Source organism: Chrysemys picta, chromosome 2 (genome assembly GCF_011386835.1).
Source record: "Chrysemys picta bellii isolate R12L10 chromosome 2, ASM1138683v2, whole genome shotgun sequence".
Classification (NCBI taxonomy): Eukaryota; Metazoa; Chordata; order Testudines; family Emydidae; genus Chrysemys; species Chrysemys picta.
In genome coordinates, this window is record NC_088792.1 from 254,384,344 (window position 1) to 254,406,482 (window position 22,139).

The following is a 22,139-nucleotide window of genomic DNA, read 5'->3' on the forward strand; positions in this document are numbered from 1 at the left end:
TCAATTTCAATATTACTCATTTACTTTGCCATCACAGAAATTACACTTTAATAGATACAGACCACACACACTGAAATCATAAGCCTATCCTAGAAGTTTTCCTAAGATGTAAATATAAGTAGCAGTTTTCAAACACTTCTATAAAACACTTTTATTCCTAGACTCTTTAATTAATTGCAGTTTATTTGGTGCTTTATAAACCACAATTAAAGCCTCTAAATCTCCAGGCTGTAGATAAGTACTAATACCACTTCACAGTGGAGGAAGCTGAAGGCCAGAGTAGTTACGAGACATGCCCACAAGTCCATGCTAGAGCTAGAAACAGAACCAAGACTGTCTGGCCCTCACTCCTGCACTTTAATCACTACACCCCCATTTCCTTCTCCTTAATCTGACAACAGCACCCCATGATTTACTACAGATAAAAGGCAAAACAAACCTCTTCTAGGATAGGTTTATGATTTCAATGTGTGTGGTCTGTGTACATTAAAGTGTAATTTCTATGATGGCAAAATAAATAAGAATTTTGAAATTGATATTCCTAATATCACCTTTTATAGTTTCATTAACATACAAAGGGTACTCAAAGTACAAAACAAGCTTGTTAAAACCAGTTTATACCTTCTGCTGCTTGATGATCCTGCCCGATTTCCTGGACCATTACTTGATACTACTGAGATTGCATTTGCAATAGCCTCAACTGCAGAAAGCCTTTCAGCAAACGTATTCCTTTCAGAGCGCTCTGCTTCTGAAACATTAAGAAAAACATTTGGTGCCAAATTTTAAATAAAGTATCATTATAAAGAAAGGACTTAAAACAGGGATCTTAATTACATCTTAAAGACTCTCCTGCAAACTCTTAATTTGTTTGTTTTAAATTCAATTAGTCTTCCGGTTGCAAATTCCCTGGCTCTAGGAGGAAAGTAGCTGTTGATGGGAAATGATTGCATAGAATGTGCTTTATGATCTACAAAAACATGGATCTTATGTTTTTCATTTTGAAAGTGGTATCCAGATATTATTGCTATGTGCCTTATACACGTGTGTAATTATTGGAATAAGACCCTGGATTCAATGAATAAGGTATAGAACTATTAGTATCTTTATATACGACAACCCAAAGAGTCTTAAATCTCCTCTAATGGCTGTACAAACATACAAAGGGCATGAGTGTCAAAGGGAACCAGTATTTGAAATGTCACCGCAAAAGAAACCATTGCACAGCGCTCCCCTCTGAAATTCTCTGAGGTGTCAACCCAATAAAGTTAATCAAGATACTGATGACAAAAGAATATCGTGCAGGCAATTCTGACAAAAATCTATGGTACAGCAAATAGGATCAGCAAGACATTTTCATAGTTTTGTGTATTAGAAAAAAGTTTTACAAAAAGAATTGTATAATTTAACATAAAAGGTTTCTCTCAAAGAGAACCGTTTTGTCTGGATTACAACATTCCTGTGAAACAGCCAACCATCTAAACACAACACCACTGTGGTAACTAAAAATCCAGATATGACTAAGGGCATGTCTTCACTAGCAACATTAAAGCGCTGCCCCGGCAGCGCTTTAACGTGGCTGTGTAGTTGCGGCACCAGCGCTGGGAGAGAGCTGAAAAAAAAAAACCCCACCTCCACAAGGGGAATAGCTACCCTCTCCCAGCGCTGGTGCACTGTCTCCACTGGCACTTTACAGTGCTGAAACTTGCAGCACACAAGGGTGTGTTTTTTCACACCCCTGAGCGAGAAAGTTGCAGCGCTGTAAAGTGCCAGTGTAGACAAGGCCTAAGTCATTTACCTTTAGTGCTTCTATCTGGATAATGAAAAATTATATCTCCTATATTCTTCTATAGTCCTTTACTTACTTCCCTATGAAATATTCTAGTTCAGAATCTCATAAAATAGGCATCAATAAAAGTAATTAGAAATACTGTTCAGAGGGATACAAGCTAAAAACAAAACATTTCAAGTTAAGTAGTCAATGCAGTTTACAGGGTCATTTTCTTTGTTTATTTTATCCAGACAGAGAATGTGAAACTGCAAAAAATCACCACACTGGATTTATATTCCAAGTTAAAAAAATTCACAAAGCATTTCTGTACCAGCATTTAACTAGAATTGCTTAAGGTTTCTACTTTAATTTGATCAAAAAGTTCTGAGGTTACAGTATTGGTACTGTCTATATACAAAAGCATAATAGCATTATAAGTGGTACCGGTATTAACACGTTTATTTAACATTGCCTGACATTTTCCATTATAAGACCCTATTTCAGTTGCTTATAGCTTTGCCAAACTCGAACCATTTGGACTGAAACTTCATGCTGACTGCCTTAGGCTTATGTCTTTTTGAAAAGTTTAAGGCAAATTGGTTCAGCTATTTCTCAGAAAGAGATTAACAGCTTAGTCCAGGTTAAAATTTTTATAACTCTTTCATTGACAAGCCTAAGCACACCCTCAACAGAACCTGGAGTTGAACCCATTACTCCTGAGTCAACATTCCTTTGCTGCCATCCCTGTCTAGTGGCAGGTCAACAGAAGATAACCATCTACCACTACTGTTAGCTCAAGTAGGGAGGACTGTGCATGGGAACTAAAGAGCCCAACCCTACTTACGAGGAGGAGAGGAGTCAATATGACTCCACATGATGGAATTTTTATCTTTTTGGATTTTAAGTTCTAAGGAAACCTGGTAAATTACATTTAAAAAAATTGTCAAAAGAATGTTAAGGTTGCACAGTCAAGTATTCAAAATTAGGAAGAGACAGAATTAAGGTTGCCAGCCAATGCAATCTTATTTCAGTCCTCTTGTGGATATGCATTTTAATACAGTCTTTAATTACATGATCACATAGTATTTTTTCCCACAGGACCACTGCCTCAATCAGTGCACATAATGGACAGTGCTCTGGGAATCACTGTTGTGTAGTGAATGAGGCTTTCGTCTGTAGGACCCCTGCCTCATTTTTGCCACAGAAATTGGAAGGTGTGTAATGAATGAGACCGGGAACTGCAGGAAGAAAAAGGATGGTCTTGCAGTTAAGGCAGCTGTATGCCACTCTAGAGAACTGGATTCTATTTCTGCCTCCCCCAGTACCATATAGAAATTCTGTGGCAAAGTCACAAACCAAATTTTTCACTGGTGACCACTATGTGCTTGTTGGGTAACCAATCTGAGGCACATGGGGTTTGATTTGTGAGTGATCCACACTTCTACAACGGCAACTGAGATTAATTGGAGTTGTGCTCTGAACATAGAATGTTATAAATTGCTAAATACTTGGGGAAAAAATCAGGCCCATGGCTTCTCAAACTGGGCACCCAAAATTAGTTGGCACTTCTGGATTTAATCTCTATGCTTCAGTTCCTCATGTGTAAAATAGTGATACCACCACCCGGGCACCACAGTGGCATTATGAAGAGAAGTTCATTAATGACTGTAAAGAACCAAGATACTACTATGAGAGCACCACAGTAAAGCCCATGAGGAAGTTAAATCTTTATTCAGTGCAGGGTTTGGATGGTGTACAATAAATAAGGAATGGGGCCACACATTGAATGATGAGGATAAAAGAAATATTGAATAGCTACCCATTTGGTGAGCACTGTCCATCTTGTGCACTGAATGAAGTAGCCCTGTGGAAACAATAGTATGTGATCATGTAATTAAAGACTGTATCATAATGCATATGCAGAAGGGGGCTGAATTAAAATGGCAAGAGTAGTCTTAATTCTGGCATTTCCGATCTTTTGAGCATTTGACTTTGCAAACTTAATGTTCTTTTATGTGTATTTTTTTTGATGCAATAGTATTTTAAAAGCTATAAAAAATGTCAGTCCCTTACATCAACAAAAAGCCCTTTGTTCATATTTTCCAATACAGATTTCTCAATGGAAGAAATACCAAAGACACCACTAAACTTTAGACAAGTTATCTGATAATCCTGGAAAGAAAACTTAAACAACACTGTGTGTTTGTGTGTGTAAAAAAAAACAAACCCCAAGCTAATAGTGATATAAAGGGACAATCTAAAATTTTCAGATCTGGGTGCTCTAAGTTTGTCCTAAAACCATAGTTAGGCACCTAAATAAAGTAGTGCTGAGTTCTCACAAATCCCAATGAAGTAAATGAGAGCTGCGTAAGCTCCACACCTTTGAAAAGTTAAGCCATTTATTTTAGGTGCCACATTTTAGGCACTTGTTTTGAAAATTTTGGCTCTCCTTCAAGTATTCTAGAAACTATTAAAAAAAAAGGTAGTTTCAAAAAGGCTCTCATGATACATTGCTCACCCTCTTCCTCTTTAGTTTCTTTGTTACTGGTTGGGAAGCATACAGATACACAAGCATGTAGAATATTACGATTTCCATCACATCTGTGGCTGAGGAAAGTCTGCAGCATTTGTAGATTCTGATCCAAGACAACAGCTTGTTCAAGATTCATCAGGTATTGTCTGCAGGCCTCATAGTCACATCGGAGAATATGCTGCATTAAAGTCTGTTTCTGTGCTCAGAAAAAGGAAGAAAGACTTTAATAAAATGGAACAAAAAATTTAGACAGATAAACAATTCTAGATACTTCTGGCTTCACATTGAAAAATTAACATGCAAAAGCTTAAAGTCTAAGATGTTCACTAGTAACACAGGAAATGTTGAATACAAATATACCAGAACTTTTTTTTTTTTTTAATGTTATGATCTCAACATCATCTCATATTGAGACTGAATGTCATTTCTACTATAACCAAATAATAAAAGAAAATTAAAGAAAAAAGGACATGCTGAAATACCAATCATCTGTCAAACCTACAAAAGCTTGGCTCTTGGCATCATACCTGGTTACATCAATTCAAAAGATACAGGATTTCTATGATTCATGACTATGTAACACAGCAAAATTGTAGGACTCAAGGAACACAGCAAGTGGTCTGTATGAACTGACTTTTATAGGGTTTTCTCTTAATGATTGGTAGAAGTGGGATGGGAAGGTTGAAATTCTCTGGGTGATCCCTTTTCCTCCTAAAAATGTGGAGTACCCCAATGGTAGGTCTAGTATGATGTGCAGCAGTACAGCACACATGATAAATTCATCCTTTAGGGAATCTAACACACCAAGTAGTGGAGGTTCTTGTAGCATGTTTGGCATTTTGCATAAACTAGTGTGCAATATATTGTATAATTATTTATATGGTGCTATAGGTGTACATGGCACTCTACAGAGGATTCAAGCAAGAGGTCCTTCCCCAAAGATTTTATACGTCACAACGGTGGAGATTCACAAGAAATCACTTGTTCAATTTCTCCTTTAACATTTCCTGCACTAGTTCAAATTACAGGCAAACTGTAGTGCATTTACAGTAAAATGACAAACTTCTAATCACTTGAGAAAACACATACATTCATAATAGAATAATACAATATTATGCAAGAGACACTAGTCAATATTTTAAACTTTAGAAGCATTAATCCCTAATAATTCTAACAATTATAAATAATTTAAAAATCTCATACTGGAGTCATGTCAAAGACCTTTTGGTTTACTAAATAGTTGTGTTTGGTTTTCATGTTTATAAAACATTACTTAATTTAAAATGACAGAAGAGTAGAAATGCAATCGTAATTTAAAGAGTGAAATACCAAGATGCTTTAATTTACCATTTTTAAAAAAGCAGTTATTAAGATTACCATGTAGTAATGAAGTAAGCAAAACATAGAACATTACCTCTACAGCCATGATGATGATAGCAGCTTTCTTTTTGATGGTTGAATTAGCAGGAAGATTTGTTAAGGAATGAACACCCATTCCAAGACTACTAATAGGTGGAAGATCAAGCCAGTCGGGATCCCTTATTCCACCCATGCAATCTTTTGCCATTGGATAGATAGTTCCATTTCCATCTCTAAGAATAATAGGAGATTCCTACATAAAAATAAATTAATAACAGATCACCATTTTGCAAAATCATATAATATGTATTTCCACATTTAAATCCCTCCTAAAGACTCACTTCTGTCATGCTGCCCACAGGAAATCTAGTTGATTTGAAATTCATAACCTCTCTCTACCTCTTCTTAGATTGAGCTCCTGGGGCAAGAGCCACCCCTTCTTGAATGACTGGGAAATGCTTAGCACAGCACAGGCACTAGCACAAATAACACTTAATTTACTTTAAAAAATTAAAATTAAATCTTAATTAAAATGAAATATTTATCAATCCTAATACAACACCTGGATTTTGACACCATAATTTATTGAAAAATACTTACAAACAAACTTGAACGGAAACACTGAATTCTACACATTTTCAGAGTGCCTTTGACAATAAAATTTTCTTACATATCTGTACTAAAGATGTGGCTTGCAGAAATCACTGAAAATTATTTTTTCTGTTTCTTCTTCTAAACACCTATGTATGCCTGCAGATCCATTATTCACTTATGTCACCTAAGCAAGGCTACAGTCATGGACTGCCTACACAACTGTGTGCGTGTAATATAATCTCTCTATAGCCTTTATATAATAATCTGCATTAAGAAATAAGGGATATGCAGTTAAAGATGGCCCCCTTACATATGCATTACAATACTGAGTTAAGTCTGCATATTCAACCTTAAATTTGGGATTACCTGATTTATGTATTTAGCCATGCAAATTCTACATTGATTTAATTTACTTTTGACCCATAGTTTCTATTATTTTAAAGGGGAGAGGGGAATGACAAACTTAAAAGAAGCAGATTAACATCACAGGAGTTAGAAGCTCTGACTTGCAAAATATTGCAAACAAAGCATGCAAGTGCACAGCCAGACCTATTTGTCTTTACACCATCACTGGAACCTGATCAACCTTGATGCCACAGGAACCCAAAGAGGAGGGTCCATTTAATAAGATCGTGGGTCTGAGAAACATTCAAGAAGTTTCAGTCTTCTGGAAGTGCTTCAAGGGGACTTAGTAGTTCAGAATTCTCCTAAGACAGGATGTGCTGCACAGGCATGTGTCAGTGATTAAATGTTCATTAAGCTCCTTATAGACACATGCACTTCACATCCTATTAGACAAATGCTTAACAAGCTTAACACACACAGAGTATGAAATAGTTTTTGCTATTTTCAAATGTTCAGAAATGGGTCAGATGAAAACCTACTTTCCTCCTGAACAAAGCCATATCTGCTGTTCACTGAAGTCTTCTCTGAAGCAATGGCTGCTTCCTCTGTAATAAAAATATTTTGCGCCTTCCATCCAAGGATTTCAAAGTACTGATATGGGATTTTCAGACATGCTTAAGTGTTTGTTAAGTGCCTAACTTCCAATGAAAGTCAAGGAAGTTGGATGCCTAGCTCCCTTAAACCATTTAAAAATCCCAGCCCTTTCAAATCTTAAACAAGTTTTAGAAAAAGGAAGCAGCATTCCCATTTTACAGATTAGGAAAACTAAAGCTCTGAGAAGTTAAACGACTAAAATCTAACAGGGAAATTAACAAGAGAACCCAAACAAACCTGTCCAGCTGTAAAAATGGCAACGCTTCTCTCATTCTGACCCAGGAAAGCAATGCTGCTAGTGGGGAAGTTATTTTCTTGCTCAGCTTTCCCTGTAGCAAGGTCAAATATGCAGTATCGAACCCAGTTCCCAGTCTTCAAGACAGCATGCACTCCTTCATGGGTACATGAACAAGAAAGAAAAACATTAACCTCTCTCATTGGTGGCATTCTGTAACACAACAGAACACACATACAAACTATTGCATCTAATAATTTGTTAATCAACGCAGACAAGCATGCACCTGAATTTGACAGTTGAAATGTTTTCCACAAGAGGGGCGGGGGGAAAACACTTCTTAGAAGTGCAGCAGGGTAGTTTACAGAAAACACTTACCTTTTGAATCTACATTCACTGCTAGAATCTCTGTTTTTTCAGGAATACACAGCTTTTTGGGAGTCCTTTGGAAGCAGTCTGGAACTTTTGGAGTCCCGCCAGTTTTGACTACCTAAAAAACAAGAGTAAGATTTCAGTATGCAAACAGCATGAGGAAATTTCAAATTCCTGTTTTTTATTTCTCCATCCAACATACCTGGAGTTCATCTATTCTGAGCAGCCTACAATCTTGGAGAAGGGAAGAAGGATCGGGATCTGAACCGGAGCTGCTCTGACAGTTTGTATTACTGGATGTGCCTGGAAATTTCACAGCAACATAGGCACCGTCCACTTTTAGTACCTACAAGCAGAACACATTAAATATAATTGATGTGTTACTAAAAACTTTGAGATAAAGCTGTAAAGTAGTTTTATTTACCCTGAACCTTTTTATCAGAGCACAGAAGTTTGGTCTGAGATGGTACGTCTTAACTCCAAGGCCCCTAGTTATTAGGGTCATTTTTCGTCTGCAGTTACTAGGCTCCTGTGCACCTATTTGTTTAGGTGGATTTCTTAACGCCTACCCCATATCCAGTATTTGGAATGACTACGAAAAGAAGCCACATGACAGTAATCGGTGAACAGCGTGGTCTTACTTATCTGACCCAATCCAATCTCAAAAATAGTTTACTACTAAAACTCGAGTTTAAGGATGTAGCCACGCGTACTCAGGAACATTTACACTACATCCATCTTTCCCCTTACAAAGGGGTCGAAAGCCACTCAGCCACTTCTTCTGAAATTCTAAGTGGAGCATCTCTTCAAGGGCAAGTACAATATATATGCATGACTGGTATGCTTGCCAAGTAAGTTCCTCGGTTTAGCACTGTGTTCATTAATCACCAAACTGGAAAACCATCATGTTCCTTGGTCATTCCAGCTGCAGTCACCAGTCTCTCAAAAGTACAAGAGAAAAAATCAGCAGAAAAAGTGTTATGTTCCTTTAGCTTTTGAGGCTTCTAGGACAAATGAAGGTCCAACAAAAGGTGAAAGTGTTAGTCAAAATCAGGTGATGAGACCCACCTTCAGATTTACTATGGCCTTCATCTCAAGGAACAACAACTCTGGAGCTTTTGCTAGCCTCTAACTTAAGTGAGATTTGTGCAGGTACCTTGCCTGCAAGGAAATAAAATAAATATTTTGTTCACTAGTCAACTCCAGCACCCTCCTCTACTCCTACGGAGTTGTAAGGAGTAGGGGGGCTTCCCTCTAAATCTTCAGGGTAACAGAGATGCCTATGGACTCCCAACTCTTCTCCCAACCAGTCTCAGGCTGCCAAGTGCTCCAGGGAAGTGGATGCATTGATGGAGAAAGAATACCTTACTTAATACCCTGTATCAAGAGAGATGGCACCAAGAATGGCAACAACGTCACCAGCAGTATCACAGGCACTGGTGCCAAAGCATATGGCACACTCACCCAGAGATGGGAGTGAGCTTGATGCCCTATTCCGCATCAATTAATACAGAGCGTACAGGATTGAAAAGTTGTAAGAACGTGGTGTAAAGCCACAAACCTGGCCCTGCCAAAAGAGAACATGTTCTAGACCAGAGTTTAGCTAGCAGGAATGCTAAAGAAAGAATGATGTCGCATGGAGGACTCAAGCAGTTTGATCCAGGCATTCCAGGGAAAACTACACATAGGAAATGTCGGTAAATAATCTACACTTTAAGGGAGGCTTCAGTGCTAGTTTCTCCAGTGACCAGTGCTGTAGATTGAGTGTTTGAGACCACACTGAAGCCTTGGCACAACCATTGCTCTTACGTATGGGAACTCACAAATGACTGTTTAAGTGCTGCTATGGAAGTCTTGATTTGTGCCTCTTCTGAAAACAGATGGCTCCGTACAGAGTCTTAACTTCTATCAGGAGCACTGAGAGCTATGAGGCCATCTTCCATGTTGTCTCCTTTCCCATCTTCAAGACTTACATAACCTGCAACAGGGGAAAAAGTCGGCGCTCTCCCCAGCATCTAACAGATCAACACATCTTCCTAAAGCAAATCTGCTCTAGACTTCTTCTGATCACACTTCAGTCACCTTTTAAAGCAACTGAGCTGCTTTTCATATATTCAGTAAAAAAGAAATACTGACAGAATAAGAAAAATGCAGTGATCCTAAAAGGAAACTGTTTTTTAAAGGTGAAGCACCAAAACTGAAAATCTTTATTTAGAAAGAAACTAATAGACATTCAGAGTTGATTTAGGAAAACTAGGGAAAACCTTCGTTCAGGAAGATTTGGGAGAGAAGGGATGAGAAGTGAGCTCCTGAAAAAAAGACTACAAAAGGTAGCTCCTTCATTGACAGATGCTACAGCAGTTATTGGCTTTTGTGTGTCAGACTAGTCGGGATGGCCCACCCACTGACAAATCAAGCAACCAACTGGGAAGTAAATACTGGATGCTCTGATCCCAGTTATACACAGAGAACACAGACCCAAGAGTTTGGATCTATTATATATTTGCCTTTAGAGAAAGATTAGTTGACCAGTATACAACAGCAAATTTTTTCTTAAAACTAGTCAAGTAGCTCAGACTCATTTTTATTCCCAGTTTATTTTAGTCTCAGTTCAATGAAAGAAGCTCACTATTAACCCTGGTGTTTTATTATTTTATTCTTTTTAATAAAAATATTTCACTTAGACATATCTTTCAGAAACAGAATTGTTTACTACAGACATTCCACACTGCTAGTGTAACTTCTCACAATTTGTGCAAATGCCATCAAAAACTAAAATACAATATTCACTTTACAATTTTAGTAACAGAATATATGCATATATTGTACACAGTCATACATTCAGTAAGAGTTAGCCTCTAAGAGTTGTCATTAAACAGAAACTTATTTAGAACAAAGACAAGCAGATAAAAATGCTGAAGTTTAAATACACTTCCAAAAGCAAAATTCACCTTCCATGGCATCTGCTGACTTTCACTATTCTCTCTTGATGCCGCATTCCACTTATATTCCACCTTAGTTTTTCAATATTTTAAAATATTGGTTGAAAAGGAAATATTTGAGTAAATTTGCCATATACCATACATAGAGATATGCATTTATTAACATTGAACACACACACACTTTCTTGTGCATTTCATTAAGTTATACTAAAAAAGCAAAGTGGAGAAAATATATTCTGAACGATCAGGAAAATAAAACGTTCAACGGTACATTCTGTTCTTCAGCAACAAATGGAGGCAATTCTGCTGAGGTTCTTCTCCTTAGGGCTCAGTGTAGAAGACTGTTTGACGAACACTCCCCAGTATTAAAGAACATGGAAGATGACTATTACAGAGCCGATCCTTTCAGGAATTACATTTTTTGGGGTCTACTAGTAACCTGCATAAATATTCCATCTCTCCAGGGTGACTGGATTTCCTCTCCAAAAAGCAGCACAGCTAGCCAAGTGGAAGTGCAATTTTACACTTTTAACCAATTCACCATGGGACTGAACAAGACCAGTTTAATAGCTTGCCCTATTTCAATATAACCCATAATTACTTTATGTAAAGAGAAGACTACTTCCTTACCCTCAGAGCATGTACAAAAGGCCATGCCTAAAGGAATAATGGGATTAAGACAAGTACAGCCATGAAAAGGAGCTACATACCTTTTCGGGGACCATGCTAGATGTGAGCACCTCTAAGGCATCTTTCCTATGGGGTTGAGGCCCAAGGCAAAAATTCTAGAAACTAAGAAAGACTAAATGCATTTGAAGCACTGCCTAAAAGGATATATCCCAATCTTCTCACCAAGTTTTGTTACCCATTCAATCCAATTTGGGCATTCCACACAAGATCCCCTAGAATCAGAAGAACATTTTGGCTTATGAACTTAGAAATGGACACTATCCTGAACTCTCACCTGATCCAGGATACGGTTGATGGACTGAAGTTGTTTGGGGAAGCCCTGGACACTGCCAATAGGAAGCTTCAGACCAAATGGAACTGCAGCTGCCAAAGTACAAGACAGAAGCAGCTTCAACCCAATTTTCCTACACTTCTGATTTCAACCATTCCAAGCAGCAGAGTCTAATAGTTGAAATAGCAGGTGCAAAACTTTGGTGCTGAATAATATTACTCCCTGTTCCTGTATCCATCTGTTTTCACCATCTTGGCAACCTTCTAATTAGGATCTCCTTGACCCACAGGGCTTCGAGGAATATGCTTTGGATTCCATTCTAAACCCATGAGGATTAGGATTAAAGTGGAACATCATGACTAGGAAACAATACAGGTCTGGGAAATAACCTGAACCTACATCCAAGAGCTTCCATCTGACAAGTTCTGCTGCTCTCCCGTCTGCCAGTGTCTTTTAAGGATACAATAAAGTAGGAGTTACTGCACTCAGACCATCCTTCTGTGTAGTACCAAAGGAACAAATACACATCAGTAGATTCCTGCCAATTCCATGAGGTCTGTTTCTATAACATGGTTGCTGTTCAAACTATGGGGGAAACTGACAGAGCCCAGTGTTAATAGGATCACTGCGGAGGCCAAGCAATGGGACAAGGGGACCAACATGAGGATTGTATCTTACCAGGATCAGAGGCTGAGTCCACACCACACCCCTTCACCACCCTCCCCCCACCTCAAAAAAACAAACAAACAGCTGGTCAGATCTTAAATTCATTCCTCTGTATAGGGTCCTACAAACAGACCACACCACCTGGTCTGTGCAGTATCCTAATAGCATCTAGAGATTATAAAGATTTAGGCAAAGTCGTTGCACACAGTCAAGTGTACTTGCAGCACTAAAAATTTCCAGAGGCCAGAATAGTTTGTCTTTATGAATCTAGATTCTTGAAAGCTATTTGCTGGTTCAATCTACCCATCAAATGCTTTGTGGCGATTCCGAACTAAGCCCCTAGCTCTAAACTCAATCTCCCTTTGAAACTTTAAAAAATATTTTTATAATTTTGGAGCAACTGAAATACTAGCCTGAAGTGACAATACATGAGTCACAGGGTCTTTTACCCTAAACCCAAACATTTTTTTTCTTCACTATGCCCCAAACAGAGAAATCATAGGCAAGTTCAGATGCTTTCTGCTGGTTAGAAGATAGCAATCAAGTACTGCTCTCGGCAAGAAGGCTGTCATTGCCTGCTTACTAAGCAGTATTTCTCAAAGACGTCACATTAGTCCTGTGCTTCATGAGATTCACCAGAAGACAAATTAAGAGAATGAAGTTTAAGGTGCTGTGGTTTTGACCTTCAAAGTCTCAAAATGGTTTGTGTTTTGGCTATTTGAGGGACTGCTTCACCCCCTCTCCAGTTATCTGAGGTGTCTAAGGTAGCAGACCTTAGGAGAAGATTTTCATTGAAGTTTCCTCAAGCTATGGAAGTCTCACAAACCCTGATCTGTCAGAGCCTTGATTTCATACTGCAGGAGGTTGTACAAAACATTTACTTTTCCAAAGATGGTGGTGGCACAGAGAGGGACAACTGGGTTATTTTGTTTGTGTATGGGGCGGGAGAGGAGAGGAGAAGAAGGAGAATGGAAAAGAATAGGATTGAGTCCATCCCAAAATTGGGCAGGTCATCTTGTCTTTTTGACACGTTTGATAACTGCCATTTGGAAGTCTGTATGCATCTAAAAATTAATGATACATGCAATGTATAAATCTAAAACATGAGGACCCAAATTCTCTTTCCATTCAATAAAGAGTTAAAAAAGGTTAAACAATTACCAAGACTACCGTTGAAAGATGAACAAGATTGGCTATTGTGGAGGCTTGCAAGACAGAAGCATAATGAACAGTATTTTTCCAGTGGATATTAAGTGTGTCCCCAACTTGTTCTGCACAACTTCATGGGCAGAAAGAAGCTAAGCAATCTGAATCAGTAAGGTTGCAACTTGCATTTCTCTGCCCTCTTTCACTGGACTTTACAAGTGCAGGTCTATTTTTGCATTCTGGGTTCTGGAAGCTACTGTTTAATTGTACATTTTACAGTGCTATATAAATATATAAGAAGTAATGTTTCCCTACCTTAAAGAATTTACAATCTAAGAGATATAAATGGATATTAAAACAGTACCATAAATGAGTATGGTGCGTAAAACACATTCTTGACCATCAAGAGTTCACATTCTACGATAAGTCAACTTGATATCTCATGATTAGAAAAATGATGGCAAAAGGACGCACATGAATAACAGCAGTACAACTGTGTGATTGTTTCGGTCGGTAACACAAGAATTGGACACTGAGAATTATTTTTTCCAAACTGTTCATTCATGCCTGATACCATTTCTTGGAAGAGAGGAATGGGTTTTGTAGGCTTCATTTCTGTTCAGACAAAGGAGAGTCTGCAGAGATTACTGGAGGAGAAGGTGGTAAGCATTCTTGAAAGCAGTGGGATTGGTGGGTAGGGAACCTGTCCCTTTCTTTTAGATAGCCTGAACATTTTACAGTTTTACTTTTAGAAACACTGTTTGTATTATTATGGTGCCATCTAGCCTTCTATATGTAAAAAAAATCAGCAAAGGTGACAGTAGTCCTGAGGGTGGGCCTCCTTACTAGCAATTGATAGACATTTGTAAGTTACAAAAATTTACAGGCAGAAAGATTGCTATATTTGCACATCACAAAAACGGTGTACAAAACAAATTCAACCTCATTTATTATATTTGTATTACAGTGGCACCTAGAGGTCTGACCCCACATTTAGCACCATTGTGCCAGGTACTGTACAGACACAGTGAGAAACCGTCCCTGCCCTGAAGAGCTTACAATCTAAACGGAAGAGACAGACAAAAGGCAAATAGATTAAATGGTTTTCGCAAAGTCGCAGACCACATCAGTGGCAGAAATAGTAATAGAATCCAAGTATCCTGATTCCCAGTCCAGTGCCCTATCCACTAGAACACAGTCTCCCCAAGAGAAACCTGCAAATGCTTTCGGGTGTTCTTACATAAACTACTTAATGCTCCCCTATGCAGCAATAATCCATACAAGAAAGTGGAAATTCATCATGGGATCTTCCCCTTTCAGAAAGGGGAAGTTTACTGCAGTTTACTACAAACTGTGTTGGCTTTTATAACATACGGAGATATATCTATCTCATAGAACTGGAAGGGACCCCGAAAGGTCATTGAGTCCAGCCCCCTGCCTTCATTAGCATGACCAAGTACTGATTTTGCCCCAGATCCTTAAGTGACCTCCTCAAGGACTGAACTCACAACCCTGGGTTTAACAGACCATTGCTCAAACCACTGAGCTATCCCTCCTCCCGGTTTGGAGAATACTGCAGAAACATGCCCAACTGACCTCATCCCTCCCAACTAATTTCACAAAGCTAGAACCAAAGGAGTGTTGGAAACAAAGGCAGTACAGTGCAAAGACAGAACCTCCCGCTCTGGCACTCTTGATCCTGTGCAAGATCTCTGAAGGCAGATTCACCTTCACATGTGGGTACAGAGGGAAGTTTGGGGTCCTGAGATATATAGGACCAGACAAACTGGCATTCTTGAATAAAGTAAAATGTCCTGATGGTGCCATTTAGTAAAAAGTGAAATAAAATTATTCCCAGTCTCCAGTAAACATATCAGTTTATTTCTACGCCGAACCTTGTTCTTGTTTGTTTTCCGGGGTTCCATTTCACCAAAGGATTTGTCCAAGCAAATTTTCAGGTGATGCTATCTCAAAAATAGAGTTTATTTGACCCACCATGATTTTGCTGGACAAACTAGGGGGCTACTGTTCCTTCCATTGTAAGAACTTTTGAGCAAGGTCAATTCTTTGTGCTTTTCTTGCAATGCTAGACTTGGAACAAGTCCAGGGAAAATCAAAGATTACTTCTTTCACAGTCAGCGTTTTGGACTCACAGTGTGTTTGCAGTTGATGAGCACCATTGACTGTGTTAAGAACAAATGTTAAAATATGACAAAAGTTGTGCTGGGAAGAAGCACAGCGAACAATACTCCCGTCTGTCCCCAAAATTGGGTCACTTTACAGGCAAAGTAAAACCAACTGTACAGTCAGCCAATCGAAAGGAAAGATTGTTTCACAGCAATTAAAAGGAAAGCAATCAGAATTCATTTTAAACAAACCTTGCCAACAGGAACATTCTTAACATCTTCTACAAACACGACTTCCCTAAGAGACCACTGCTCTTCATTCACTTTCTCTTCTTCTTTTGGAGCAGGAGTAGACCGTCGTCGTTCTTAAACGACAACAAAATAATAAGTACCAAAAACCCCAAACTTGAAACATTTCATCGAGATCTTACTTTATGCCTAACACTCACACTTTGCAAAAGCGTACCATTATTCAAATCAAAATTTAAATCAGAAGTAAAATTTAGTTTGAGTCAAACACTGTCTGAAGTCAGAGTAGCATGACAGAATTTCTCAATGCCACATAAATGTTTTGCTAATAAATCTGTACCAAACAGTAAAGCTGTTCCATATCAACAAAAAGAAACTAAAAAAAGTCTATTAAAGCTATGACTTCCTTAGTCATGTTAATTCATTCCTAGGCATGTTTGTTTATTCCATATGTTAAAGATTCCGAGTATTAAGGTACCAAAAAACTGTTCTTGTAATGATACAGTAACTATGAAAAAGGACCTAAAAAGCTGAAGTTAGCATAAGATCCTTAATTCAGACATGTTAAATATGCTGCATTATTTATTACAGCCTTGCAAAATTCTGCCAACTAGCCCAGGCCAATATTTGACAGATGAATAAAACAGTATTACCCATTTTGGACCTGAGTTGCAATGTATTCATGGCAGTCATATTTTTGTATTAAAGATCAACATCTGAAGAGCAAGTGTTAAGATTCACGTTTGTATTCTTGTTAGTAGTGTAACATGGCTGAGTTAACATTAGTATGAAGCCTTTTGCTTCCTTAATTATAAGAGTTCATATTAACATATGATTTCGTATTTTTTTAAATAAAGAAACAGGAAAAAGATTTATAAACTCCACACATTTATAGCCCTGCACTTATAGCTTTAAAATTCCACACAAACATATAAGCACAGGCTGAAAACATGGGGTCTTTTAATAGCTGGAACATAACTATGTAAACACTGAAAGATTAAACAGACAGTTGTGGCCTGAAGTCTTTTAAGTCAAAAAACAGTTGCTGCATTCAAAACTGATCTATAAAACAGTTTTCTATTTTGAAAGCTTTCTATTTAGATACTGACTGTAACAAAATTAGTATTGTAGGTCTGAACCTAAAGTTCTCTAATCTAGGTAGTTATGTGACCCTTCAGTACACTCTGGTATGTGTATAACTGGAGGGACAGGGGTCAAAATGAGGAAGTTGTTGAAATTATAGTATCCGAATAAGAATAGCTATACTGATTAAAAGTCACAAAGGTGGTGTGGTAGGGACAAGTGCTTTGAGTTTTTAATGTGGCATATTTGGTATTCTGAGAACTGCTGATGCAATTAAACAGTTTTACAGCATATGTGCAATACTGAACTTCTAAATTTTTAAAACTATTACTTTGTGTATATGCACATAAGAGTGTAAGAAGGTCCTCAGAGGAAGACTAACCAATTGGAAGCATGCCCTCGGTAAGATGCCTGAGCAAAATACACAGAAATGTCTTAAAATAATCTGGAAGTGCATAAGGTATATTTCTGCCACCCTTGCACACTTCAAAAACTGAAGAATGGATTTTACTCAATTTTTCAAAACCAGCTCAACTCTAGGTTGAAACCGAGCATGGAAAATTTCATTCCAGGAAGTTCTAAACGTAAGAAAATGGTTATAATGGAAGACTCTGTATAACTAACTACAGTGTTTCTACCAAGCATCATATAGTTATTGGCTTTTGTATAAATCTACAACAAGCTTCATGACTGAAATTTACTATATTTAACTTTAAGATACCAGCACTAAATGCCCACTGTTTATTTTAATAAATTCTACATTAGAAGAACACTGGCAGATCTGAACTTTCAGCATCAGTGGATTAAAAAATGTTTTCAAAGTAGTCTTTAAGTGAACTGCAGTTAGGATAGAAGAGCCAGAATGCATTTTGCCAGTCAGAAAGTTACATTTTCAAAGATTTCTGTTAACTACACTATTCATAAGACATCTCCCATTTACTGATTTTAAATTACTTGTCAAGAGCACTCTTCAATGCTAGAGATAAATAAAACCAAATATACATCGTGATAGATTTAGTGTAACTGTGATAAATACAAATGCTCTGCGGGTTACACAAACCTGACTTACGAAAATCCACACTTACGGAAAAAGTTCCGTAAGCTTTTCTTTTCTTTTTTTTTTTTTTTTTTTGGGGGGGGGGGGGTAATTGTCGGGTATACGTTCCCGACCTATGCAAAATTCAACTTAAGCAAGGCATCTGTAACAGTTATATAGACACTGCACTATTAAAGTAAAACTTACTGTATGGCATTGATGCGCTGCTTGCAATTGAAGATGCATCACTACAGGTAGAAGCTGGGGATGGTGGTGGACCCATTTCAGTTTTCACTGGTTCCTGTTTGCTTTCAGGCCTAGGATTTAAGAATTTAATTATATTTATAAAAAAACCATTAACAGAATGAAAAGTCTATTTCAAGGTTTGGACAAACAGTTTCTTGGGCTTGTTTTGCTGAACAAAAAACTATTCTAGCCAAGCATTTCACACAGTAATTTGTGTAAGAGCTAAAAATACTTTTCTTTTTGCGAACACTTAAACAGATTTCTTAATTTAGAATGAAACAGTAAAAACCCTAATATAAATCTATATTTCTATGCTTTTAACATATCCCATTATAGAGCTACTAGGATAAAGTTATAATGTCTAGATGATGCTATGTTCCTTACGCAGGGTCTAGCTGTAAAATTGTTCTCAATGGAGAGTTGAAATCCCACATTTTGGAAGGTTAAAACATCCCCAAATGTGAACTAATTTGGGAGGATAGGGTGGGAAGAAGAGAAAGGTGTTTATTTATTAAAGTGTTTTATAACTCAAAATAGTTTGACAGTTTTCTTACAATTTAACAAAAACAGTTTGCTTTTAAGAGTAAGTGAAAATTTTCAGGCCAAACCAGTCTTTTCAAGTCAGAGTTATCCAAGGGCTATCAGGACTTTTTAACGGAAGCTGGATGTAACCCTAACATAGCTTTTCACAATATAATTAGTACCAAGACTGAAGCAATTTCCAGCTTACTAAAATACATAATTGTTCAAGTAAAATTTTACTACCACTATGAAACAACACAGTAGACAAAAGAGTCTCAGTCTTCACATAACACTCCTGTTGCTTAAATATCCATAGTTTCAAACACTTGTAGCAACATCTTGATTGCAGTTAAAATGTATGCACATTTAGGCAATTTGAAAATGCAGGCTTTACCAATAAATCTGAGTCTCACTCTAAGATGGAATAATAAAAAACACTCCAGATTTCGCTCAACCCCATACTCCTTAGCTGAGGTCTGACCACTTCCAAGTATTTTCCTTTATATTTTGGCATCACCAATTCAAAGCTCTCAAGTGAAATATTCAACAACCTATCTAATTGATAAAGTAACTGAATCACCCCTTTGGGATTGTTTTTTCCTTCCCGCTCAATTGTGTGATGTCAAGTTATAACAAGATGTTATAAGCTAGCGACCATGTTCTGTTAAAAATATCAATAATTTACCTAATTAAAAATCTCCTACTATAATATACAGTACACAAGAGCATCATTTATTGCTTTGCCAAGCAATACCACCAGCTGGAAATGATATTCAGCCAAAAGCAAATAAAAGCTAAAGCAATAAATATGGTCACATGTATTAAACAATCATATATAATACATCAATTTAGTAACAGAAACTAAAAGCAATACCATCAAGTCAACTACCACCTCTCAAAACAGAGCATCAGCAAGACATTTTTCTTTTAAATTGTGTTAACTTGCTATTTGCGATCCAAAATTATATAATAAGTCTATGCAGATGTATGTACTTTTAATTGTAACAGATATGGTGCAATTTCAGTCCCTCACCAATAATGATTAAAAGATATTATTCCTATTTGGGAAAGTAAATGTATTTCAAAAAAATAAGGGGTCCCCCTGCAAAAAAGTGGACTAATGCCCTCTGGAAACTATGAGGACTTTACCTTGAATGTTCTTGCTTATTTTACTGCTGTGATTTTTCAACCTTTTTTCATTTGCAGACCCCTACAAAAGTTTCAAATGGAGGAGTGAACCCCTTTGGAAATCTTAAGCGTAGTCTGCGGACAACAGGTTGAAAACCACCGTTTTACTGAATTTCCCTAGAGATTACCTTCACTCTTTACATCTGAGCTATACTAACAATCACTCTGAGGAGGAAATGACAGTTAAAAGCAGGAGGAGGATATGGGAAAGAGGAATGGTAGTGGAAACAGCTGACCTGAACAGCATTAGGACAAAGGAAAAAGTAGTGGCCAATGCTGTGAGGAGCGGCCAGGGGAGCAGTGACATCTGGCATGTTATCAGTTGATCTATCCAGGAGGAAGTAATGGCTGAGCTGGTCATTTGATAGGTACCATAGGGAGAAATGGCCTTAAATTTTTATTTGAAAGTTATTTAGACAAGGGTGGATTTCTGGTTGTTAGTGGACATTAGGTTAACTACCTATTAGATGTCAACTTTCCAGAAAAGGGTCTGATTAAGAACCGAAGAAACACCCAAACAATTTAGCAACTACAAACTTCTACAATAAATGCGCTAAGGCAAGCTCAAAACCTTATCAAAAATGATAAGTCCGTTAATTTTTGGAAGTTTTCAAATAAGTACTATGAAGTTAAAAAAATGTATTAATGTATTGATTTTCAAGGTGAGCAGGGTAAAGAGAAGAGATGAGCACAGTCAAGTGACCCAATAGGTAAATAGGCCGCTCTCTTCCTCTCTCTAATTCCAGAACAAAATTTACTGGCTGAACTAGACTGAAGCATAAATATGGTGTTCAGTAACCCTATGGTCTCTTAGTCAGACCGCCTGACATTAACAACTCAGTTATCCCAACAGTCTGTTTTCCCTCTCACATCAAGCAATCCTACTGATACTAGAGAACACTGGAATCACCAATAACGCCCCTATGAAAGTCTCTTATTTTTTTTAATAATAGTTTTTTTTAATGGTTTAGTAGTTTCAACAAGTAGCACTGTCATGTCTGTTTGCTTGCCTGCCTACCCTGATCCCTATCACTGATAATTCCTCCTTTAGATTCAGTTATCCTGAGATTCTTCACAAGACAGTCTTCTTTCTCATATGCTGCTATGTTTCTAACACCATCTATTTAATGTTAAAGAATACACTAGAACCGGAGTTACAAATACCAGAGTTACGAACTGACCAGTCAACCACACACCTAATTTGGAACCAGAAGTACACAATCAGGCATCAGCAGAGACTAAAAAAAAAAAAGCAAATACAGTACAGTACTGTGTTAAACGTAAACTACTAAAAAATTGAAGGGAAAGCAGCCTTTTTCTTCTGCATAGTAAAGCTTCAAAGCTGTATTAAATCAATGTTCAATTGTAAACTTTTGAAAGAATAACGTTTATTTAGAGTTAGAAACATTTCAGGAGTTACAAACAACCTTCATTCCCGAGGTGTTCATAACGTGGAGGTTCTACTATGTAAGTGGTTTGTGTCACTCACTCATTACCCCTAAAATAATCCATTTTACTGAATAGTTATTTGCCAGGTAATCTCCATCAGTGACGTTAGGAAAGATCTCACAGCAGCAGCAGCCTGCAGAAACTATGAGGATTTTGTTTAATTTCATCAGAGTCTGGCAGAAACTTCATACAAGTTTGATGCAAACTCATGATTGCCAGTATCAATTAATCGGTATCTCAATTAATACTACACCAAACTAGTAAATTTTCACTCGAAAAATACATTCAGATTCTTTTTAGTGCACTTACTTTGCCTCAGTAGTTTTGCTAGCTTTCTCCATGTTTTTCAAGCTCTCTGGTGATCGAAGCTGGAACCTACAGCTATCATTCATATTCCAAACAGATTCCATTAAGACACCCACTTTAGGAATTCCAGCGCTAATTGAAAAAGCCACAGCTCCAGCATGATAAAGGGGATTATTTCTCAGGCACACCTACAGACAAGAGTTAGAAATAGAAATATTCATCTATGTAAGATCAGACAAAGAATGATATTGATTCAGATAAGAGTACAAGCAAACATTGAACATACATATATCTCTGTGAAAGTGTCTCATTTCCTCAGCAATTAGAAAGGGAAAACTTTAGGGGAGGAGTGGACACAA

General features: G+C 37.5%; 1 protein-coding gene across 23 annotated transcripts in view; it reads right to left on the reverse strand.

The window, feature by feature from the left end:
* The window catches only part of UBR5 (ubiquitin protein ligase E3 component n-recognin 5), a 137,716-nt gene that overhangs the window by 54,093 nt on the left and 61,484 nt on the right, over positions 1-22,139 (reverse strand). For 13 of the 23 annotated variants that reach the window (XM_065582227.1, XM_065582225.1, XM_065582235.1 and 10 more), the window contains 10 exons: positions 21,784-21,968; positions 18,277-18,386; positions 15,954-16,066; positions 8,063-8,206; positions 7,867-7,978; positions 7,491-7,645; positions 5,716-5,913; positions 4,287-4,497; positions 3,588-3,632; positions 622-748 (listed from right to left, as the gene is read on the reverse strand). In XM_065582227.1, the coding sequence (XP_065438299.1) occupies positions 622-748; positions 3,588-3,632; positions 4,287-4,497; positions 5,716-5,913; positions 7,491-7,645; positions 7,867-7,978; positions 8,063-8,206; positions 15,954-16,066; positions 18,277-18,386; positions 21,784-21,968 (1,400 nt within the window). The remainder of the gene's footprint in view (positions 1-621; positions 749-3,587; positions 3,633-4,286; positions 4,498-5,715; positions 5,914-7,490; positions 7,646-7,866; positions 7,979-8,062; positions 8,207-15,953; positions 16,067-18,276; positions 18,387-21,783; positions 21,969-22,139) is intronic. The other 10 variants (XM_065582241.1, XM_065582238.1, XM_065582230.1 and 7 more) reach the window with 3 other exon arrangements.